The sequence below is a fragment of the Harpegnathos saltator genome, unplaced genomic scaffold (assembly GCF_003227715.2).
Source record: "Harpegnathos saltator strain DR-91 unplaced genomic scaffold, Hsal_v8.6 scaffold38, whole genome shotgun sequence".
Taxonomy (NCBI): Eukaryota; Metazoa; Arthropoda; class Insecta; order Hymenoptera; family Formicidae; genus Harpegnathos; species Harpegnathos saltator.
In genome coordinates, this window is record NW_020230183.1 from 1114878 (window position 1) to 1133281 (window position 18404).

Here is an 18404-nt window from a genome sequence, read left to right on the forward strand (position 1 = left end):
TGGAGCGGTTCGACATTCGCGATGCCCGGTAGCGCCGATTCGCAGACCAGGCTGAGAATGCCGCCAGGAAAGTGATGTCGTTCCAGGCGCAAAGTCAAGCCCAGTCTCGTCGTAGAGACCACGCTTCCGTCTATGTTGCCGCTCATCGGCAAGTTTTTGATTAAAGCTCTGTTCACCTGTCGGAAATCAAAGTGTTGTTGCAGAATTCTCACGCGGGAATCGAGTGTTCTCGGTCGCGAATCGGATGTTCCGATAACGATGCGAATTTACGCTGCGATTTTACCTGGATATCGATTTAACATCGAAGTCTGAAAGGGAAATATATTCGAGGGAAATCTGTATCTGCTCTCGTAATTATGTCATGTCTCTTTAGATTGGTTTACACGATTCTATTACGGAACGTCCTCTTATTTTGGTCCCTTTCCTTTTTCTCTTCGTTAATTTTCTCATCCGTTTCTTGATCCACAATTTTCATCACGCGAATAGCGCGAACCGCTTGTCGCGCTCGTGAATGCGACGCGTGTTGTTGCGAGTTTATCCTCGAGAAGTTAATTTGCGGCAGTCTCCGTACATCTGTATTTGTTGAGACTTGAACGTACGGCCGGCGAGCGGAATAAAAACGCCCACGTGAAGTGGTCTCGCTTGACAAATTGTCGTTGAATAAACCGAGTAGTGCCTTCTCCCTTCGCGAATGACGCGCACGGCGTAGCATTGAATAATGGGAGTTATGTGGTTTCCAGTTTCGCCATGTTCGCGTAGCAGCGCGCGAGCGGGCTTTTTGAAGATGAATTACACCGCACGATTAATTGCGAAATTTTCGCTCCATTCATATCAACTATCGCTGCGCACAGTATCTTAAAGTCGCCGGATAGTATTTCACGAACCTGTATTTCGGTCCAATTTCGTTCGCGGTATTGCACCGTTAATGATACACGAAGACACCGTCTGTCTTATAAGTCATAGCAAATATGCAAAATTACCACCCTTATGTTAATATCCCTTTATTCGATATTTAATCTCGCGCGAATTCTATTTTAACGAGAAATTTACTGAAGATATAGAAATCTCTCACGTTAAAAAGCGCAGAGCAGCGACGATTGGCAATTATTTTTTTAAGCACGCGAAAGCTTAAATCCCTTTATTCCTCACTCAATTTCGCGCGAATTCCATTTTCCAACGAAATGTTTACCGGAGATGTAGTCACGCAGAAATCTCAACTTAAAAAATGCAGAACGCCGCGCCGCCAAATGACAACTTTTTCAAGCGTCTAGGAGATTACATTCTGACGTTATTCGTTTAATTACGAGCGGACTTTATCTTAATGAAACGTTTGCCCCGGTGGCGCGCAGTCATCAAGAAATCGCACGTTAAAAATCGCCGAGCAATGTCAACTCTCTTCGGCCGATAATATTTTTCGGAGCGTGCGAGAGATTTGAAAAATGCAGTGTGATATTCAGAATATCAGGAGGTCATCGTGCGAGTCGCGCTATCACTTTGACCTCTCGAAAGTTTAACTGGCGGAATGTTCGCGTTCGCCTTCGTTCGTTCGCTTGCCCTCTCGTGAACATCGACTTACCTCTTTACCGTTTAAGATGAATGTTAAAACTGCCGGAGGGTAGCTCAAGCCCGACGTGCATTCCGCTTCGAGGATCTCTCCGACCTCGTAAGAAGGTCGCACCCCTTCGAGTGCTGGGGCAGCCTTGGGTGGTACAGCCACGCTCATATTCGCTTCGTTGTAGGCAGTGAGAAAGCTCGGAGCCTCAGACGACACCTCGCAGCCGTAGGTGCCTGCCAAGTTGACCTCACCTGCGACATGAAATCAGCAAAAACGGGCAGAAATAATCTCTTCTTGTATTTTTCGCGTATATTTCGACGGTGACGCGTGCGAATCTTGATGAGCGACGGTGAAACGCAATTATCTCCCCGAGAACCGAATCATCCATATTGATCATTCGAATTTAACTCCGACCTTAATATTACGACCAGAATTTTCCACGCAAATTGAAAGTACATGCGCTTTCCTCCACTTTCTCTCTCCTCTCTCTCTCTCTCTCTCTCTCTCTCTCTCTCTCTCTCTCTCTCTTTCTCGCATGCGTGCACGCTCGCGTATGAGAGATAGGGGGACGAAGAGAGAGAGAGAGAGAGAGAGAGAGAGAGAGAGAGAGAAAGAGAAATTCGTTTTTAATACGAGAGGTACACGCGAGGACGCTCAGTAATTCGCGTTTGCAAAATTGACGTCGCACCTCTTCGGCCGTTGTATGCTTGACCCAGAAGTGTCACTTGTTTGTTGTCACTCTGCTTGACGTCGACGAATACGCCTTTCACATGGTAGTCCCTCCCCGCCGGTGTCGATCCCGGCATGAATCTGAAGAATTCGTCGCCGTCTTTGTACCACTTGACAGAATACAGCTCGTCGCCGTGCAGATCGTACAGGCATTTTAACGACACTTTCTCCCATCTCGGGTCGACGATGCTGGGTACTTCTAGTTTCAGTAGCTGTAGCGCCGCAGCTGTATCACAAGAAAAGCTTTATTATTTTGCGCGTCTAAAGACACACTTATCACGCTTATCGTACGTTTTTTAAGTAGCAACGAACTTACTTGAACTGTACAAATTTCTGTGAAATGGATGCATATACGAGTACCATTGAAAACATTGTACCATTTCGGGGAATTTCGGCAATTGGTTAAAATACCAAAATCGTGAGGTAATCTTTTTCCTCTCTTTCTTTTCGCTGAATTTTCATTTGAGAGAGGGAGAGAGTGCGGGTAAAACTGGGGTTTTGCATTTATCGGTCCCAATGCACGTTGCTTATTCATATCATCAATCAGAACAAGCGACCGCGATTTCGGGACAATTTGAGCAACTACACCGGCCGGCCGACAATTATAAAAACTGACGCCGAAAATTCGGAACCGGATTCCCGAAAAACACGGATTATTAGCGAGAAATTTTGACCGTGCACGATGGAGATCCCGGCGGGAAATGGCTGCGCGATCGTTGACGTGCGCGCATTAATTTATTTATCGTGCATCCGCAGGACGATCGGGACAAATACGGTGGTAATTAAAAATATTCGATCAACCGGACGCAATCGAGTGATCCAAAGCGGGTGGAAATTTAAAGTGGCTGCGAGAGCCAATTATGATCGCGCGATACCCCTTCAGAGAATGACGATAAAAAATTCACGCGTTGCCTACCCTTTTCGCGGCGAAAACAGCTGTAAAATTCATGAAAAGTTTGCAGAGAATTGTGCGAGTAAATTAAATAACAAGCAGACGCGACGGTAATAATATAACAAATTTTCATGTAATCCGCGAGTGGATATGACGAGCGAAAAAGCTATACCGAGAATCGATTTCCCCTAAAATCCAATTCGCCAAGTATCTTTACCGCGTACGTTATTTCCCGAATTAGCAACGTATTCTTTATTTCAGCTCGTCATCTCACGTTGCTGACATATTTCAATTTCGTTTGCGTCGTGTCTTCGATCATTTTGGCGGAAGTTACTCCGAGATGTTATCCCCCGTCGGATAAAGAACTATTCGAGAATATGAAAGTGTACGATCTCGGGTCGCTTCCCTTTTTTCCAATCTCCTTCGTACGGTCGGCGCAATTAAAAATTAACCGGTCGACACCGGTGGGACGATATTGGAAATTGGACCTTGTCAAGGCAATCACCGTGGCCTGTCACTAGGAGGGCTACCTTCGTTATGAATCACCGATATATTATTTAGCGACATATACCCGCGCTCGTCCTGAGTATCTGAGTATTGCTGATTTTATATTTAACATTATTTCGATATGTTTTCCCGAGTGTATAACGCGCGTCGTGGTTTTGCGATTGATGTCGTGAAATATACAAGTCCGTTCCATTTAGGTTTCCGCCGATACGTACACTTTCATCCGGAGGTAACGTGCGTTCTGCGTGCCGCAAATGTTTGAGAACAATTACAAGAATAAAATTGGACGGCGCGCGGTGATCTCTTTTTACTCACGTAACATTCCCGTACGAGCGCGCGTGTGTGCGTACACACAGACACGAGGCGCATTCGCACGTATCTCTCGCAGCGTTTATTAATTTATTTCGAATAATCTGTTTCGCCAACACATTCGATTTTACAATGCGTCGTTACATTTTATATTGCTTTAAACATTTAAACATTTTTGCGTATTTTTCTCCTTTTTTTTTCTTTTTTTATTATTATTAAGCAAGCTAGTCCGCAAAACCAATATATCTGAACTGAAAGCTTGATATTCAATTGATATTTTACCTTCGCTCGTCTCGCCATGTGATGCGTATAATCATTTCGCTGTGTCTTGACGTTCACCGTTGAATTATTTTTATCGCGCGCTAGTTTGATAGTTTTTTACTTATATACACACGTGCGTAATGAAAGCTCGCCTGCCTCTCCTGCCATTCACTCTGCCTCTGTAAGCGCAACCGTTTTTCCTTTTCGACAAAAGAGAAAGAGAGAGAGAGAGAGAGAGAGAGAGAGAGAGAGAGAGGGAGAGAGAGAGAGAGGTCTCTCCCTCTCTTGCCTGGTTAGCGAGTGGTTTCACGGCGGTTTGACCATTCGCTCCCGCGGAACAATAACGAGTCTTTTTAAATAATTCGTCAGCCTTTCAGGGCTTTGTGTTGCAGTAAGCAGTAGTTAACCAGCAGCACAACAGAACCACGCGGACCCCTTTGACCCTGTCCCGCGAGTCCGCAGGACATGCCGTGCACGGGTTAGTTTCGCAGTTGAAACTTTCTCCGGGATGAAACCGCGACGCGCCTTCTTTCGCGCTAACGTTCGCGCGTGCCTCTGATACGAAATATCGCGCCTCGCACATTGAATAAAGTACGTATTGGGATACGAATGGCCCCGACGTGCTTTGCATTCCGAGGACATAAATACTGTACCGGCGGTGTGTGTTGATCCGTGAATATATGTACGCCGGCGCGTAAAAGAGTACGTGAGCGATAAGCGAGAGTCGAAGTAAACGTAACACGATCGACCTCGACGGATCTTTCTTTCCCTCTGTCTTTCTTCTCTTCCCTCCTTTCATCGCCCCCCCCATCCCTCGCCCCTCCACCCGCTTTCTCTCTCTGAATAGAAATTTTATTCGTCCTACAGGTCAGTTTCTCGGAGGCACTTCGATTATCATTTGTGTGTGCGGATGCAAGTTGAAATCTCAATTGCATTCGCCGATTTCGGCTAAGATGACTCTCTCTCTCTCTCTCTCTCTCTCTCTCTTTCTGCGATTATGCGTTACAGATGGCACGGTGACTCGTACACGGTGAAATACAGCCGATCGCTAATCTCAACGTTAGCCGACGCGGATTGCCGCTGGAAGCCCGCCAAGTTCTCATGGCCGAGGAACGAGCCGCGTATCCTCCGGCGAAGGCGACGCACGCAACGTTACTTCACACACATATTGCGACGCGACGGCGCGATATCGTGGGGCGGCGACGGTCCGTGAGTTTCCCTTTCCTCCGAAGCTTCTCCGGCTCGCGCGCTGGCCCGGGTGGTTGGCTGCTGTGCTTGCTCTCGCGAGCTAATTAAGCCGGCAATTAGTTTAATAATTAGCGAATTAATTAATATGCCAGGCGCGCGCGCGCGAGCGACAGGCCGGCCAGCACGCGTCGCGGCTCAAAGACAACGGCTGGAGCGGGGTCGACGCGCCATCGAAGGCCGTTCGTCGGTTCGTTCCTTGATTAAAGACTCCCACGCGTATCAGGGAATCCCGAAGGATCAGAGCGGCGGGATTCCTTTGAAGTTCGAGGATTGATTCGCCCAGTCGCGGGCACGGCGAGCCGAGCAGGATACGGGGCTTCCTTATTCGCTGCCACCGCTGCTGCTGATCAAATGCAAAGCCGATACTTTGAATTTTATTCCGCGCCGCGTATCTGTCGAGGGTCTAATTTCACCCTCTCCCTTCCCCCTCCTCTCTTTCTATTTCTTTTTCCCTTCCTCGCCCTTTCTTTTCTTCTTGAAGCAACTCGACCGCCAACAGGCGCGCGATTATTCCGGATAAATTATTTCACCGTCTCTCATAGGCGGATTATATTTTTCTTCCGAGCAACGCGGCGATTCTGCACGTCGTACGATCTTCCTTCTACGCGCGCGTCTCGCGGAAATTTCACGCGAGAACAGCAACTTTTCGAGGATAAGTCTCTTGATTCGCTTCGGAGGATGAACGAACACTTTCAGGGTGACTTTCATCTCCCGTACGATCAGTCAATTTTTCGCGTTCATCCCGTTCCTCCTTTTACGCCGTGCGAATTTATTTAATAAAAATTGACTCTATTGTTTGGCACAATGCGCCGCGGCTTTCGAGAGCCCGTGAAAGCCGGGTGACGGGCTTCGTGCGTCGGTGACGTATTTATTATGAATAATTTATGATTCGGAACGACATCTATTTTCCATGTGATATTATTTCCTAGTATGTACGCCTTCTCGCGCGCCCGGCAGCTGCGAGCTTACAATTCAGCAGGCTTACGGGCGCAACAGCTTCTGGTGCATACAACGCGGCCAAGTTTTTTCCTTATTCATTGCACGGTCGATCAAATGCAAAACCGATACCTCAGGTTTGATTCCGCGCGCTTTGCATCGCACCGAGGAGGAGGAAAAAAAAAAACTTTCGACAATTTATCGCCCCGCATTCCCCCGCTCGTCCCGCGCGAGTGTAACGGGGCGAAAATCGTATCTGTACTTTAACACTTTGGCGTCGTCGACTCGACTCTCAGCAGCATTCTTACAGTACAGTAAGTATTTCAAACAACGACGGATGAATGGGAGGGATGGGGAAAGGGGAGAGAAGACGGAGGTCACCTCGGAAGAGTCCGAGGAGGAGCATGGGGGGTGGGAGATACCAAGGAGATATTTCTCCTAATAATCGAAGTCGCGCGCACGATTTGCGCGCAACATCGATAACATCGCGAAAGTATCGAGCGGCCCAAAAAATAAATAACCCTCCGTCGCAATAACCGGCGCGTTAGTCACGCCGGCCGCGTTATTGCTTACCCTTTTTTTGGTTTTTGTTCTTTTCCCCAGTGCGGAACACCCGCCCGCCCGCCCTCTCGTCTACGTATCTACATGTCGCGAGCAACAGTTTCGGGCGGGCAAAAGGGAGGGCCCATAAGCTTTCCGGTTTTCGCGCGAATCGCGCAGCAAACGCGACAAACTATCGCACCCTCCCGCGGCTGCAGCAGCGCTCGGCTGCCATTAATCGCGTTATTTGCCCGCTAATTAAGCGCGCGCGATAAATTTGGCGGCCAGCGGCGCGTTTATTTGTTCATACGCCCCACGTCGACACGTCGATACGTTTTGCCCTCGACTCCCGATTTTCTTTCCTCTCTTTTTTTCTCTCTCTCTCTCTCTCTCTCTCTCTCCTTCGCCGTCCGTACAGCAGAGAGCGACAATGAATGGCTAAGCTGAACGTGTTTGCACTGCCTCTCAATTCTCTGTTCTTGTCCTCCCCCCTCTCTCTCTATCTCTGTGCCTCTGTTTCTCCCCCTGTCTTTACTTTCCTCAACGAGAAACGGCGCTATTACGGGGGGTCGAGAGTTGGCGAAATAAATTCCTGGTTAAGCGGACTTACGCGCGTCGCGATTTATGAAAGCCTCCAGGACGCGGCGTGTTCGCGCGTTCAATTTTGGGAAATTTCTTGCGGTGCGTTAACAGCAGGTGCTGCGAATTAATTCAGACGAGCGTTTTGTTCGCTTTCGAACGATTCGTTTAGCTATGGAATTATTTATTCCGCTGGCGCGTCGGAGAGGGTCGAAATGTACAGCGGCCGGCCGGCTCGACCTCGTGACTCGAGTCCTCGTTCTTCTACAACGAGACTGTTAACCCTATTAATTTATCTAGGATACGTCGTTCCGAGCACTCCGAATCATTGTTTCAATTTGTAGCTTCGGTATCGTTCTCGTTACACCGACATCGACGACATTAAATGGAGTTAGCTATTACGATTCTCTAAATTATACAGCACAGTGCCGCGTAAATTTATAGAATTGAAAAGAATTGAAAAGAAAAAATTAAAATAACGGTCGACGGGAGTCGACTAGATGAAAAAAGAAATGTTCGCTCTATGAACACGCGATAAGGAATAAAACCAGCGGTGTCTAGAGTTGTCATTAATTGCTTGCATTTAATTTCGATTGTCCGTTTATTCATCATCGCTTTTCTCACACGTTTAATCATCATCGTGCAATCAGTGCTTGCGGAGGGAATAACGGCGATATGAAATTTAAAAACAACAGGTGCGGGCAATTATCACGCGCTCAATTATTATACTACAATTAGCGCGCCATTTTCGAACTTGTTTTGCGTGCGGATTAAACGCAAACAGGTTTAACACTTTCGGAAAAGCACAGAGACGGCCGAGCACGTTATTGCTCCCGTCAGGTGGAAAAAGTTATTATTTCGTCACAAGGCGCGCAATCGGTCGTGCGAGCGTCCTCATTTTTCTCTTCGCGCCACTTTGAAACGCGATCTTCGTGTCTCACGAATGTTTCGTCCGCCGAGACGATGTCACGCGGTGTTGCACGCGAAACGAAAAGAAACCGGTTTGAACTTTCTTCGAAGCGGCATAAAGAGAAAGAGAAAGAGAGAATAGAGAGGAAAAGAGAAATACATACATATATATATATATATGTGATATATATATATATATATATATGATGATTAACAGTTTCGCAGGCCTGCTTGCGAACACATTAAAACAAATCGTTCTCGCTCTATACTTGACGCCTCGGCGTGGGTAGCATTAAGACCTCCTCGAGGAGCGGGCACGAGGTCGGCAGGGGTGAAAGGGATGAAGAGGATTGATTAACAAGAATTGCTCGAAAATTCGAGAGCGCTTGTGGGAAGACGGTGGCACTATCTTTTATTACGAGATGTGGGCGGGTCGAGAAGTCAAATGGTCAGCCGCCAGTTTGCGAGTTCTTTCCTCGTTGGAGAGGCACAGAGGGAGGAAGAGAGAGAGAGAGAGAGAGAGAGAGAGAGAGAGAGAGAGAGAGAAGTCGCTTCGTCACTCGTGTTTAAATAATATACGCACACATACACACACATATGTTTCCCGCGTGTGTGAACACATGCGTGCGGTCGTTTAAATTCACCCACGCAACGTCGTGCACCAATCAGTTCGGTTAAGTCTCGAACGCGCGCTCGCGCGTTTATCGTTACTTATAATGCATGCATATTCACCGGGAGGCGCGATAATCGCGCGTGTCGGAGCCCGATGCACCTGCGTGCGAGGCGAACATTTACGATACCAGCCAAAGGAGCAAAATACCGTATGCTAAAACGATCATCATCGCCGTCTTCGCCGTTATCGCGCATTACGACCGCGACGCAACGTTCGCGGTTCAATTCCACTGCTCGGACGCTCGTGATGTAATCTGATTTTTGCGGAAATTCGAATGTCAGACACACGCTGAACGTCTTCGCGTTATCTCGTGGCACGACACCTGCGTTAGTTGCGCGTTTCCTCGCGTTACAGAGGAAATGCATTCCGCACGTCAATGGCCGTCTCGCGTTTTCCACATTGCCAGTTGTGCGCGGAGAACGCGGATGCAGCTGACGTCGTAATTGATCGTTTTAATTGCTGTTATTATTGTGTTTATTGTGCGAATAAAATCTCTCCCCCTTCTCTCCGTGATCGTGCTGCTAATGCGTGGAGCGTAGCCTGCCCGCTCTCTCGACTGCTCGCCTATAACTCGTCTTATAATAATTATACGCGAGCACGCGCACGCGTGCGTTCTCGTGCGTAATTTAACCGCCACCTCCGTCGTCGTCGTCGTCGTCGCCGCCGCCGCCGTTGTCGTCGCGATACGCACACATTCCACTTCGGATCGCGTTGCACATATACGAATCGCGCACACATAAATAGACGCGATCGTACCCGCGCAGGACATGTGCGGCCGCAATTGGCTGGAATTAGTGAGGACATTGTTCAGAGCTTACCCTCCGTCCGCAATTACCACTTTAATCGTCGCGGAGAAACGTTTCTTTACGACGCACTCGCACTCGACAATATTGGCCGTCATCTCGGCCCGGCGATAGAGTGTCTTATTGACGTTCATCAAAGCGCTGCGATTCGTGTGACGTCGAGATTATTGTTTTGCGTTTCCTTTGCGAGCCGTCTCGCGGTCTTTGAGGGCGCACCGGCGCTTCCGAGCACAAAAGCTTGTAGGGCGTTTTTAATATTATTTATGTCGGACGTAATAACGTTCTCTCCCCCTTTCTCTCCCTCTCGCCCCCCTCTCTTGCTCTCTTTCTTTCGTGACGTTGTATATTCCGGCGTACAATCACACACGCGTAATTCGAGAAGGCTCAATCCTCTTGATTGTTTCTCATATTAGCACTAATTCAGTTTGCCGTTGAAATGAAAAGATAAAAAGGAACATCCATTAATTGTTATACATATTTATGGAGGAGTTGTGCGCGATACTACGCGTCGAACTCATTAATGCGACTGCGGTTACAATTAAACTTGCATTCGCGCAATTTGCCGGGGTGTTTTATATATTGATGTATAACGTGAAATATATGCATGTAAAACTTCTCTCTCTCCGCTGTTCTCTCTATCAATCATTAATGAGTATTATTTCGTTAATGAGTATTAATGAAATTCGTAATAATACTCATTTCAAATTTCGGTGAAATGAAATTTGGTATTTCTCGTTCTCTCGTCAGCTTCTCGTCAGCTGTATATCATGCCGCGATTATTGCGATCGCCCAAAGGACTTCAGGCAACGCGCCAATTAGCTGGTATACATATAGCCGGTTCGAGCCAGCGACGAAACGTTTCCGCCCAGCCCGTAAAATAAAGCGCGACTAGAAGATCGCGGCAAATGAGCACTTTCTCGCTAAGCACTCGCTAAGTGCTTAAGCGGACGAAGCGTTCGCCGCGCGGCAGCCACCATATTGCGTCGTTCCAATTGAACCGGGATGGGGAAATATTGAACGAAAATCGCGCTGTCGAAATCAAATGCTCGTTCGAGGCTGAAGTCGGATAAATTGCGTTCGCGGATACACCGGATCAAAATCAGACAGAGAGGGAAATATCGCGAGCTCGCGCGAACTTCGTTTCCAGCGTTAAAAGATCACTATTCGCTGGACAATTTTCGCGGTTAAAAAAATTCGAAAAACGCAGGGAGAAACCCGAGCGCGCGCGCACGTGATGGAGTGGATATGATTGGTATGTATTGCACCTGTATGTGCACGTATATGTACGCGTGTATATACGTCAATTTCGTTCTTCGCGAAACAATCCGGACGTTTAGACACCGTCCGGCAATGTTCCTCGGCACATCTTATCGAAGCGACAACACCGATATCACCGATCCCGCCAATTGTGAATTTTTTATCGCTTTCCACGCGTGTATGCGAGTGGTCGAGATCCAAAGCGGAAGAAAAGAATCCCGTTCATATTAGCGCGCTGAGATATCGCTCGGGTAGCACTCTCGGGTAGACACGAAAAACGTGAGCGGGATTTAATTCGGAATTAACGACGACCTGGCGATAAGCGGGAGAGAGATGGGAATAAGTAGAGAAGAGAGAGAGAGAGAGAGAGAGAGAGAGAGGTGGCGGTCCGATAATTGCTTCTCAAAGCCGTGCTACCGTCCATCGCGCTCGCTTTCGCCCGGTCGAACCACGGTATTCTAGCCACGGGCTATGCATTAATTCGGGAACGATCCCGCGGGAGGAGTAAGGAATGCCGGCGTTATAGCTGGCTCGAGTTACCGTCGTGGCTCGTTCCTCCAAGTTCGGATAATTGCTTACGAATTTACCCGACGCTATGTGACCCCACGTACGTTTTCTTGCCCAACCACTGTCGCCGTGATGCTGACAGCACGTGGTCACCGTTAGTGTCACCACCGCCACTCTCTCCTCTCTCTCTCTCTCTCTCTCTCTCTCTCTCTCTCTCTCTCTCTGTTTCTCTGCATCTCTGCTCTGCTCCGTTCCTCTCCCTCGCGCAGCTGCGTCGTCGACCGACGCGATGCAGGTGCACGATTCCGGTGTCCCCCGAGGCGGTCGAGGGACGCCGCAGCCGTGGAGACCTTTGTCGTCCTTCGTGTAAATTAACTATCGGATACGAAGCGGCGGGCCGATGTTTATAGTGTCTCTTAGTGCGCGCGGCAACGGTAAAGCGTTAAAGGCGAGATGCGATCTACGTATCGTCTAACGGAGTCGGAACTAGTTTTTGCGGATCTTTAATGACGGTGCGGTACGTCGCGTTTGCGTGGCGGGCGTGAGACATGCCGGAGGTTTTAAATCTGTGTCGTAGGCTAAATTCCAAGTACTAGGTGTGAGTCAGAGCTGAATTAGAAAATAGACGTTGTCGGGTGTCGATAATTCTAAAGACTGCAAAACCGACGCTGCTTCCGAGTGAATCACGATATCCCGAAGCGACGTCTCGGGCGGATCGTTGCGAGCCGAGCGTCATTTGCATGGCGTATCCGATAAAAATTGGCGTATCCGGCGCGAACGGCGATGATCAGAGCTCGCATAAGTGAGAATCCGCGAGCAGAAGAGCCCTGGGAAAAGAGAGGGAACTTTGACGTCATCCTCGTTTGTCTGTACTCGAGCGCGGTACAATGATCTCCGCTATTCTCGCAAATTCCACTCCTGCAGCTGCGCGGCCCGCGATGTACTTGGGCGAATACTACGTCGTTTGAGCAAGAAACGCAATACGTATGCAATATGTATGTGTGTATGTATGCGAGTGTACGTATACCGGCATTGTCGTCTACCGCGCAAAGTAAGCAGCTACGGGACAGAGGTAGAGCAAATTTACGGTAATGAAACTGTAGCAAAGTAAGTTGTAGCAAAAGGAAACGTAATTAAATCTGTCTAATTAATCTTTCGGTCGCGGTCCCCACACGACAACTGCAATCCGGACCGTGGCAGCCGCGTCGTCTTTCTTCAAGGACATTTCAAACGACGGCTCTCTCTCTCTCTCTCTCTCTCTCTCTCTCTCTCTCTCTCTCTCTCTCTCTCTCTCTCTCTCTCTCTCTCTCTCCCTCCCTCCCTCTCTCTCTCTCTCTCTCTCCCTCCCTCTCTCTCTCTCTCTCTCTCTCTCTCTCTCTCTCTTTCTCTCTCTCTCTCTCTCTCTCTCTCTCTCTCTCTCTCTCTCTCTCTCTCTCTCTCTCTCTCTCTCTCTCTCTCTCTCTCTCTCTCTCTCTGCACGGGAGTTTGTGCCCGCGTATTTGATTAAAGCACCCGCTCTCGGGCTGTTCCGTCGCGTAGCGTCGTTCAATTTGCCGCCGGCCTGAAATAACGGCACCCGGCGCCGCTAATTCAGTATTTACGATTGCCTTGTTATTAAACGGCTTACAAAGGATATGCCTCCTGATAATAACGATCGCAGTAATGGCACAGGCAACAGTAATAAATACTGTGCCGCACTGAAGGTAGGTCGCGAGAGTTCTTCGCCGGGGTTGAAGTCGTCGCCGTCGCCGCTGTCGTCGTGCGCGCGGAAGAGAACGAGCGAGGTAAATTAAAGAAATTTTCGCGCGCGATTTCGCGAGTAATTCCTACGCGAAAAGGGGTTTCCCGTGTCTCCTCCGTGTTTACTCGCGCTCTCTCTCTCTTTAAACACTGTTGTCGTCGCTCTCGCAGGAGCACGAACTCTCAGCTGGACCCAGCGCGCTAAGCAGGATGAGGCGGAGGAGGCCAGGTCGGCAAGAGAGGGGACACACAATTGCAGCGCACCAGACTACGGAATGACAATGTAGGCGGAGGATAGTAATCACGACAATAGAGGAATAACCGTATCCGCCGCGTTGCCTAGCCTCGTATAACGAGATTGCCGATGATAGCAATCGCGGTCACGGCGAAAGAGAGGCGTACCGTCGGCCTTTGAATCTCCCTAATTAATGCTACGCGCACGCGGAGCTCTCTCAATTGGCCGAGCTTGATACTGGAAATACAACTATCTGTGACGCGAGAGAGCGCATGTGTGTACGTGTGCTCCGTCGCGAAACTTTAGGCACGCGAAACGAAATTGCTGTTGTCGCCGGTACGCCACGCCACGCTACGTCGCGCCGCGCCGCGCCGAGCTTCGTCGGTTTGTCGACGCGAACTCTCTCGCGCAATTTTGTCATACTGTCGACAAAAACGGCGACACTCGCCGGCTAAACTCGCCAATCTACATGGTTAATAAGAAGCTGTCACACGAGTGACCGCGCGCGTGCTTTATTACGCTCCCAGACTCGCTTGCTGAGCGCGCGCGCTCTCGCTTATATTCTAAGACGTATCTCGAGCGGTTATTGTCTTATTTCACACTTCCCGTATTGTCTTTCGCGTTGAAATATTCAGGTCGTACGGTCGCAATAAAGCAACTTTGCACCGTCGGAAATAAAGCGTTTAGCGCGCCGGGCCGAGAAAGAATGGGCGAGCGAACGAGAGAGAGAGAGAGAAAAAGAGAGAGAAGAGAGAGAGAGGGGGAGAGAGAGAGAGGAGAAGAAAGACAGTAAGATATAATTCATAACTATGAATTTTATTTAATTTTAATTTAATTTAATTTCCATTTAAATTAATATCATTTAATTTAATCGCGGTTTATCTTCTAGTCCGTGATTTTAACGAGTGTTTTCGCATTTACTGCACAATATCGCGCGAAATTATGTCCGTGAAAAGAAATGAGCCGACCAAAGCATTATAGATTGAGTAGCATTATGGATCGTTTTTATCAAATCGCCTGCTTAAAGAGCGAGTCCGCGCGTGGATATTGTCTCAGTTCCGCGCGACACGACACCGCGCATAGCCGCGCTTATCATTCGCGATTCTCTTTTCTCTCTTTTTCTCTGTCTCTCTCTCTCTCTCTCTCTCTCTCTCTCTCTCTCTCTCTTTTCCTTTCTCGCGGAGCGACGGGTCGAGCGGCGATTTTCGCGGCGGTTTTCACGGCGGCGCGTAATTTTTAATTGCGCCTCCCGTCGCGCGCTTTTGTCCCGCCGACGCTTTTTCTCCTCCCGCGGCGACACTCGACATCGCCAAGATAATGAAGTCCCATCGGAACGACGGAGAATACACAATTAGCGCTCGTGACATCATCATCTCGTGGTCTCTGAATGCCAGTCCGGCCCGGGCTCGACCATACCGCAACCACTCAAATTCGCAACGAGAGGAAACTCCGCCGCATATTGTCCTATGATCGTTCGTTCGTGCGACGCGGAGATTCCACCATTGCGATATAATATTTGCTCTAATTTTCTCCTCTCTCTTTCTCTTCTATTCTCTCCCTATCCTTCTCTTCTGTCCCTCTCTCTTTCCCTTTTTCTTCTTTTGTTTCTTTCTTTCCTTCCTCTCTCTCTCTCTCTCTCTCTCTCTCTCTCTCTGCAGTTCTCCTCTCAGTATCCTCAGACATTTTCCTACGAGCACCTATTAAAACAGGATTTTCTTGAGACCGTAACTTGATCTTGGACAGACTTGCCTACTTCTTATTGCACCGAATTTCGCAATCTTGCTGGCGTACACTGATTTTCGCTTATTAAATTGCTTTATTCTACTTTGGGGTTACTGTTCATTACGATAGCTTGCATTTTAAGCTCAATCAGCGTATCTTTTTCTTTCATCACGTTTAATTTTAGCTAAAGATTCTCTCCTTCTTTTCATGTTTCTCTTTTACTCATTTCTTCTTTCATTATGACTGTTTATTTCTTTCTACGTTACTTTCCCTTCTCCGTTCACTTTTTCTATTGCTGTGTTGGATGCTCTGCAGGGGATTCATCCCAAATCGCTTAATAAGTAACGCTTTCTCCCTTTCCCTCCCTCGGCGACTATTCCGTTCTCGTGTCCCCGCGCTCGGTACGCTCCTATGTATATTTTCTTTTCCCAGTTTTTCCCTCAAACTCTCCCCGCGCAATGTCGCGTGTGTATTCTCTCTAATTGCGTGGGACGGGCACACACGACGACGCGACATTGAACGACGCTGTCGGATGGAAAGCATCACACGCGCGTGGATGTATACGAGAATTAGACATGAGATTCGACTTGGCTTTCTTTCTCAATGTGTGTGTGTGTGTGTGTGTGTGTGTGTTTATACTATAGCGGATAATAACGAGGTAAGCGGAGCCTTTATCTCGCTCGTTACGTGCCGAGCCGCAATTATAATTTTATTGCAGCGGATGCGCGACTTACCAGGCCCCTGGTTGGCCGGCTGATTTCCCCCTTGTTTTCTTTCCTCTCTTTTATGTTAGCGACGCGTCCAGACGACGACGACGACGACGACGACGACAACGACGACGACGACCGGTACATTCATTTAACGTCCGCCAACGGCGAGAACTTCCGCGGACACCGAGTGCTGTTCGATACGGAAGCTTTCGTCACGGCGTTATCGAGAAGCGTCGTTAACGGCCGGCGATTCGGGTCAAACGCTTCACCCCGTGTGTGTGCCATAAACACGCGCGAGCGTGCAGCAAGCAGCAGCAGCAGCAGCAGCAGCAGCAGCAGCAGCAACTGCAGCGGCCGCGGCGGTAGCAGTAGCAACAGCAAGCGCAGCAGCGCGCAGAAATTCGCAAATTCGTGTTCCTACGTATATATCGTATCGCGCGCGCGTTTGAGCGAAAGCTCTCGTCGGCCGTCGACCGCAACGCGCACTCGAAATGTAATGCATAGACGAGATAGCGTACACACGCTGTCGAGCGCGTGTGCAAGTCCGCGAGCCCGCCCCCGTCCCCCTCCCCTCCTCCCCTCCCCCTCCACTCCGAGCGCGCGAGCGTTCCGACGTAATTCGATTATTAATTTAATAATCAATCATCGACCGGCTACCAATCGCGTTAGTAACGCGCTCTGTTAAATTACATCGGTCGCGTCTGGGCGGCCGTAAAACAGCGAGAGGAGACGCTCGTTCCTTGATTTCTTTCGCGAAATTGGCCATGAAATTTTCGACGCTCTGATCGACTGTACGTAAAAAGAAGGATGTGAGATGAAACATTTGGATCGACTGGGGAGTCGAATGGCGTGGCCGTTATAGCGCGGACGAGCAGAAGTTCTCCGTCGACGAGCCGCGAGTACGCGAGAGATCAAAGTTTCACCAGAGCGAGACGATAGAACGGGGGTATTATCGCGACTTTCCAATTGCCAAGTTACACATTTTCGCGACCGAGCACGGCCGGCGAGGTGAAGTTTACCTGAAATTAACCGCGAATCACGGCTGCGTCGTCTACGTATTTATTCCTTCCGACGCGCACGCTTCGCGAGCGGCGCTTATCTTCGAATCGCACTCGTAATCCGGAAACTACGGAGCTATTCTGTTCCTCCGCGACTTTAATCGAGATCACCTGGGAGAAGCGAGATCGCGCGTTATCGTGCGCGCGAAACTTCGACGTCAGCACATCGCGAATCTCCGGCGGGTCGCGCGCCGTCCCGCGTCGGAGTGTCCTGCCGTGACGCGGCTGTTTTTCGTCATCGATTATCGCTCCGGCGCTCGCGGATTGACCGAAATGCAATGTCGATGCACGCGGCATGCGTGCGTACATGCATGCATGCATGCACGATCGGACGGAGGGGGCCTTTAAGCGAACGCGAGATCGACAGCCGAAAGTGGTGCTCCAATATGCCCGGCTACCGTGGCTCTCGTTTTCCCATTGTTTCTGCGAACGACGTCGAGCACGCGGCCGAATAATAAATGCGATCTTCCCTCTCGTCCTCTCCCTCTTTCTCACCTCCTCTCTCCGTCGGCCTCTACCTCGGACTCTCTCTCTCTCTCCCTCTCTCTCTCTCTCTCTCTCTCTCTCTCTCTCTCTCTGTCTCTCTCTCTCTCTCTCTTGCTCGCCACTCGTGGCGAAATCCACGAGGTCGTGGACAATGACGATCGAATGTGCGGGAACTAAAACGGAGTCCCTCCATTACCTCTGTCTCTCCCTCTCTCTCTCTCCCTCTCTCTCTCTCTCTCTCTCTCTCTCTCGTCCTCCGGCCTTGTCAATTACGCGTCGGGCCGCTGCCGGCCGGAGAGAGAACGAGAGAACTGGCCGTCTCCTCCGTCGCGATTCTTTTTTCCCTCTTCGGCTTATTGTTTTGCCTCGATTATGCTCGAGAAACCACTCGATTAACGTCATCGCACGCACGCGGGACCCGATTATGACAGGAGCGCGGATCTTCATTAACGCGTCGGCAGCCTCTCTACATCGCGGATTGCGCTTGGAGTGCTTCGCTGTGCCCGCGCGATAATACGACACCGTGTTCGCCCGCGCGGCGGAGGTGAACGCTCGTTAGAATCTTGCGTGAATTATGCGGCGGTGCGGTGTAGTTTGTGCTGTTTCTCTCTCTCTCTCTCTCTCACTCCCCCACTTTCTTCTTCTTTTTCCCTTTCGTTTCCTTCCTCGTCCTTTCAGCGAATAGTGCGCATTTCACGAAGGGAAAGGCCGACGTTACTTTCCGACCTGTTGCCGAGGAGGAAATTGA

At 49.4% G+C, this 18404-nt stretch overlaps 1 protein-coding gene across 2 annotated transcripts in view; it reads right to left on the minus strand.

Moving 5' to 3' along the window:
- LOC105190036 (uncharacterized) overlaps positions 1-18404 on the minus strand; it is a 29544-nt gene that overhangs the window by 1257 nt on the left and 9883 nt on the right. The window contains exons 1-4 of one of the 2 annotated variants that reach the window (XM_025300607.1): positions 2601-2679; positions 2244-2510; positions 1577-1806; positions 1-176 (exon numbers count right to left, since the gene is read on the minus strand). The exon at positions 1-176 is cut by the window's left edge and continues 1257 nt beyond it. In XM_025300607.1, the coding sequence (XP_025156392.1) occupies positions 1-176; positions 1577-1806; positions 2244-2510; positions 2601-2664 (737 nt within the window). In that variant the 5' untranslated portion in view covers positions 2665-2679. Of the gene's footprint in view, positions 177-1576; positions 1807-2243; positions 2511-2600; positions 2680-18404 lie in introns of those variants that run through there. The other variant, XM_011152510.3, reaches the window with a different exon arrangement.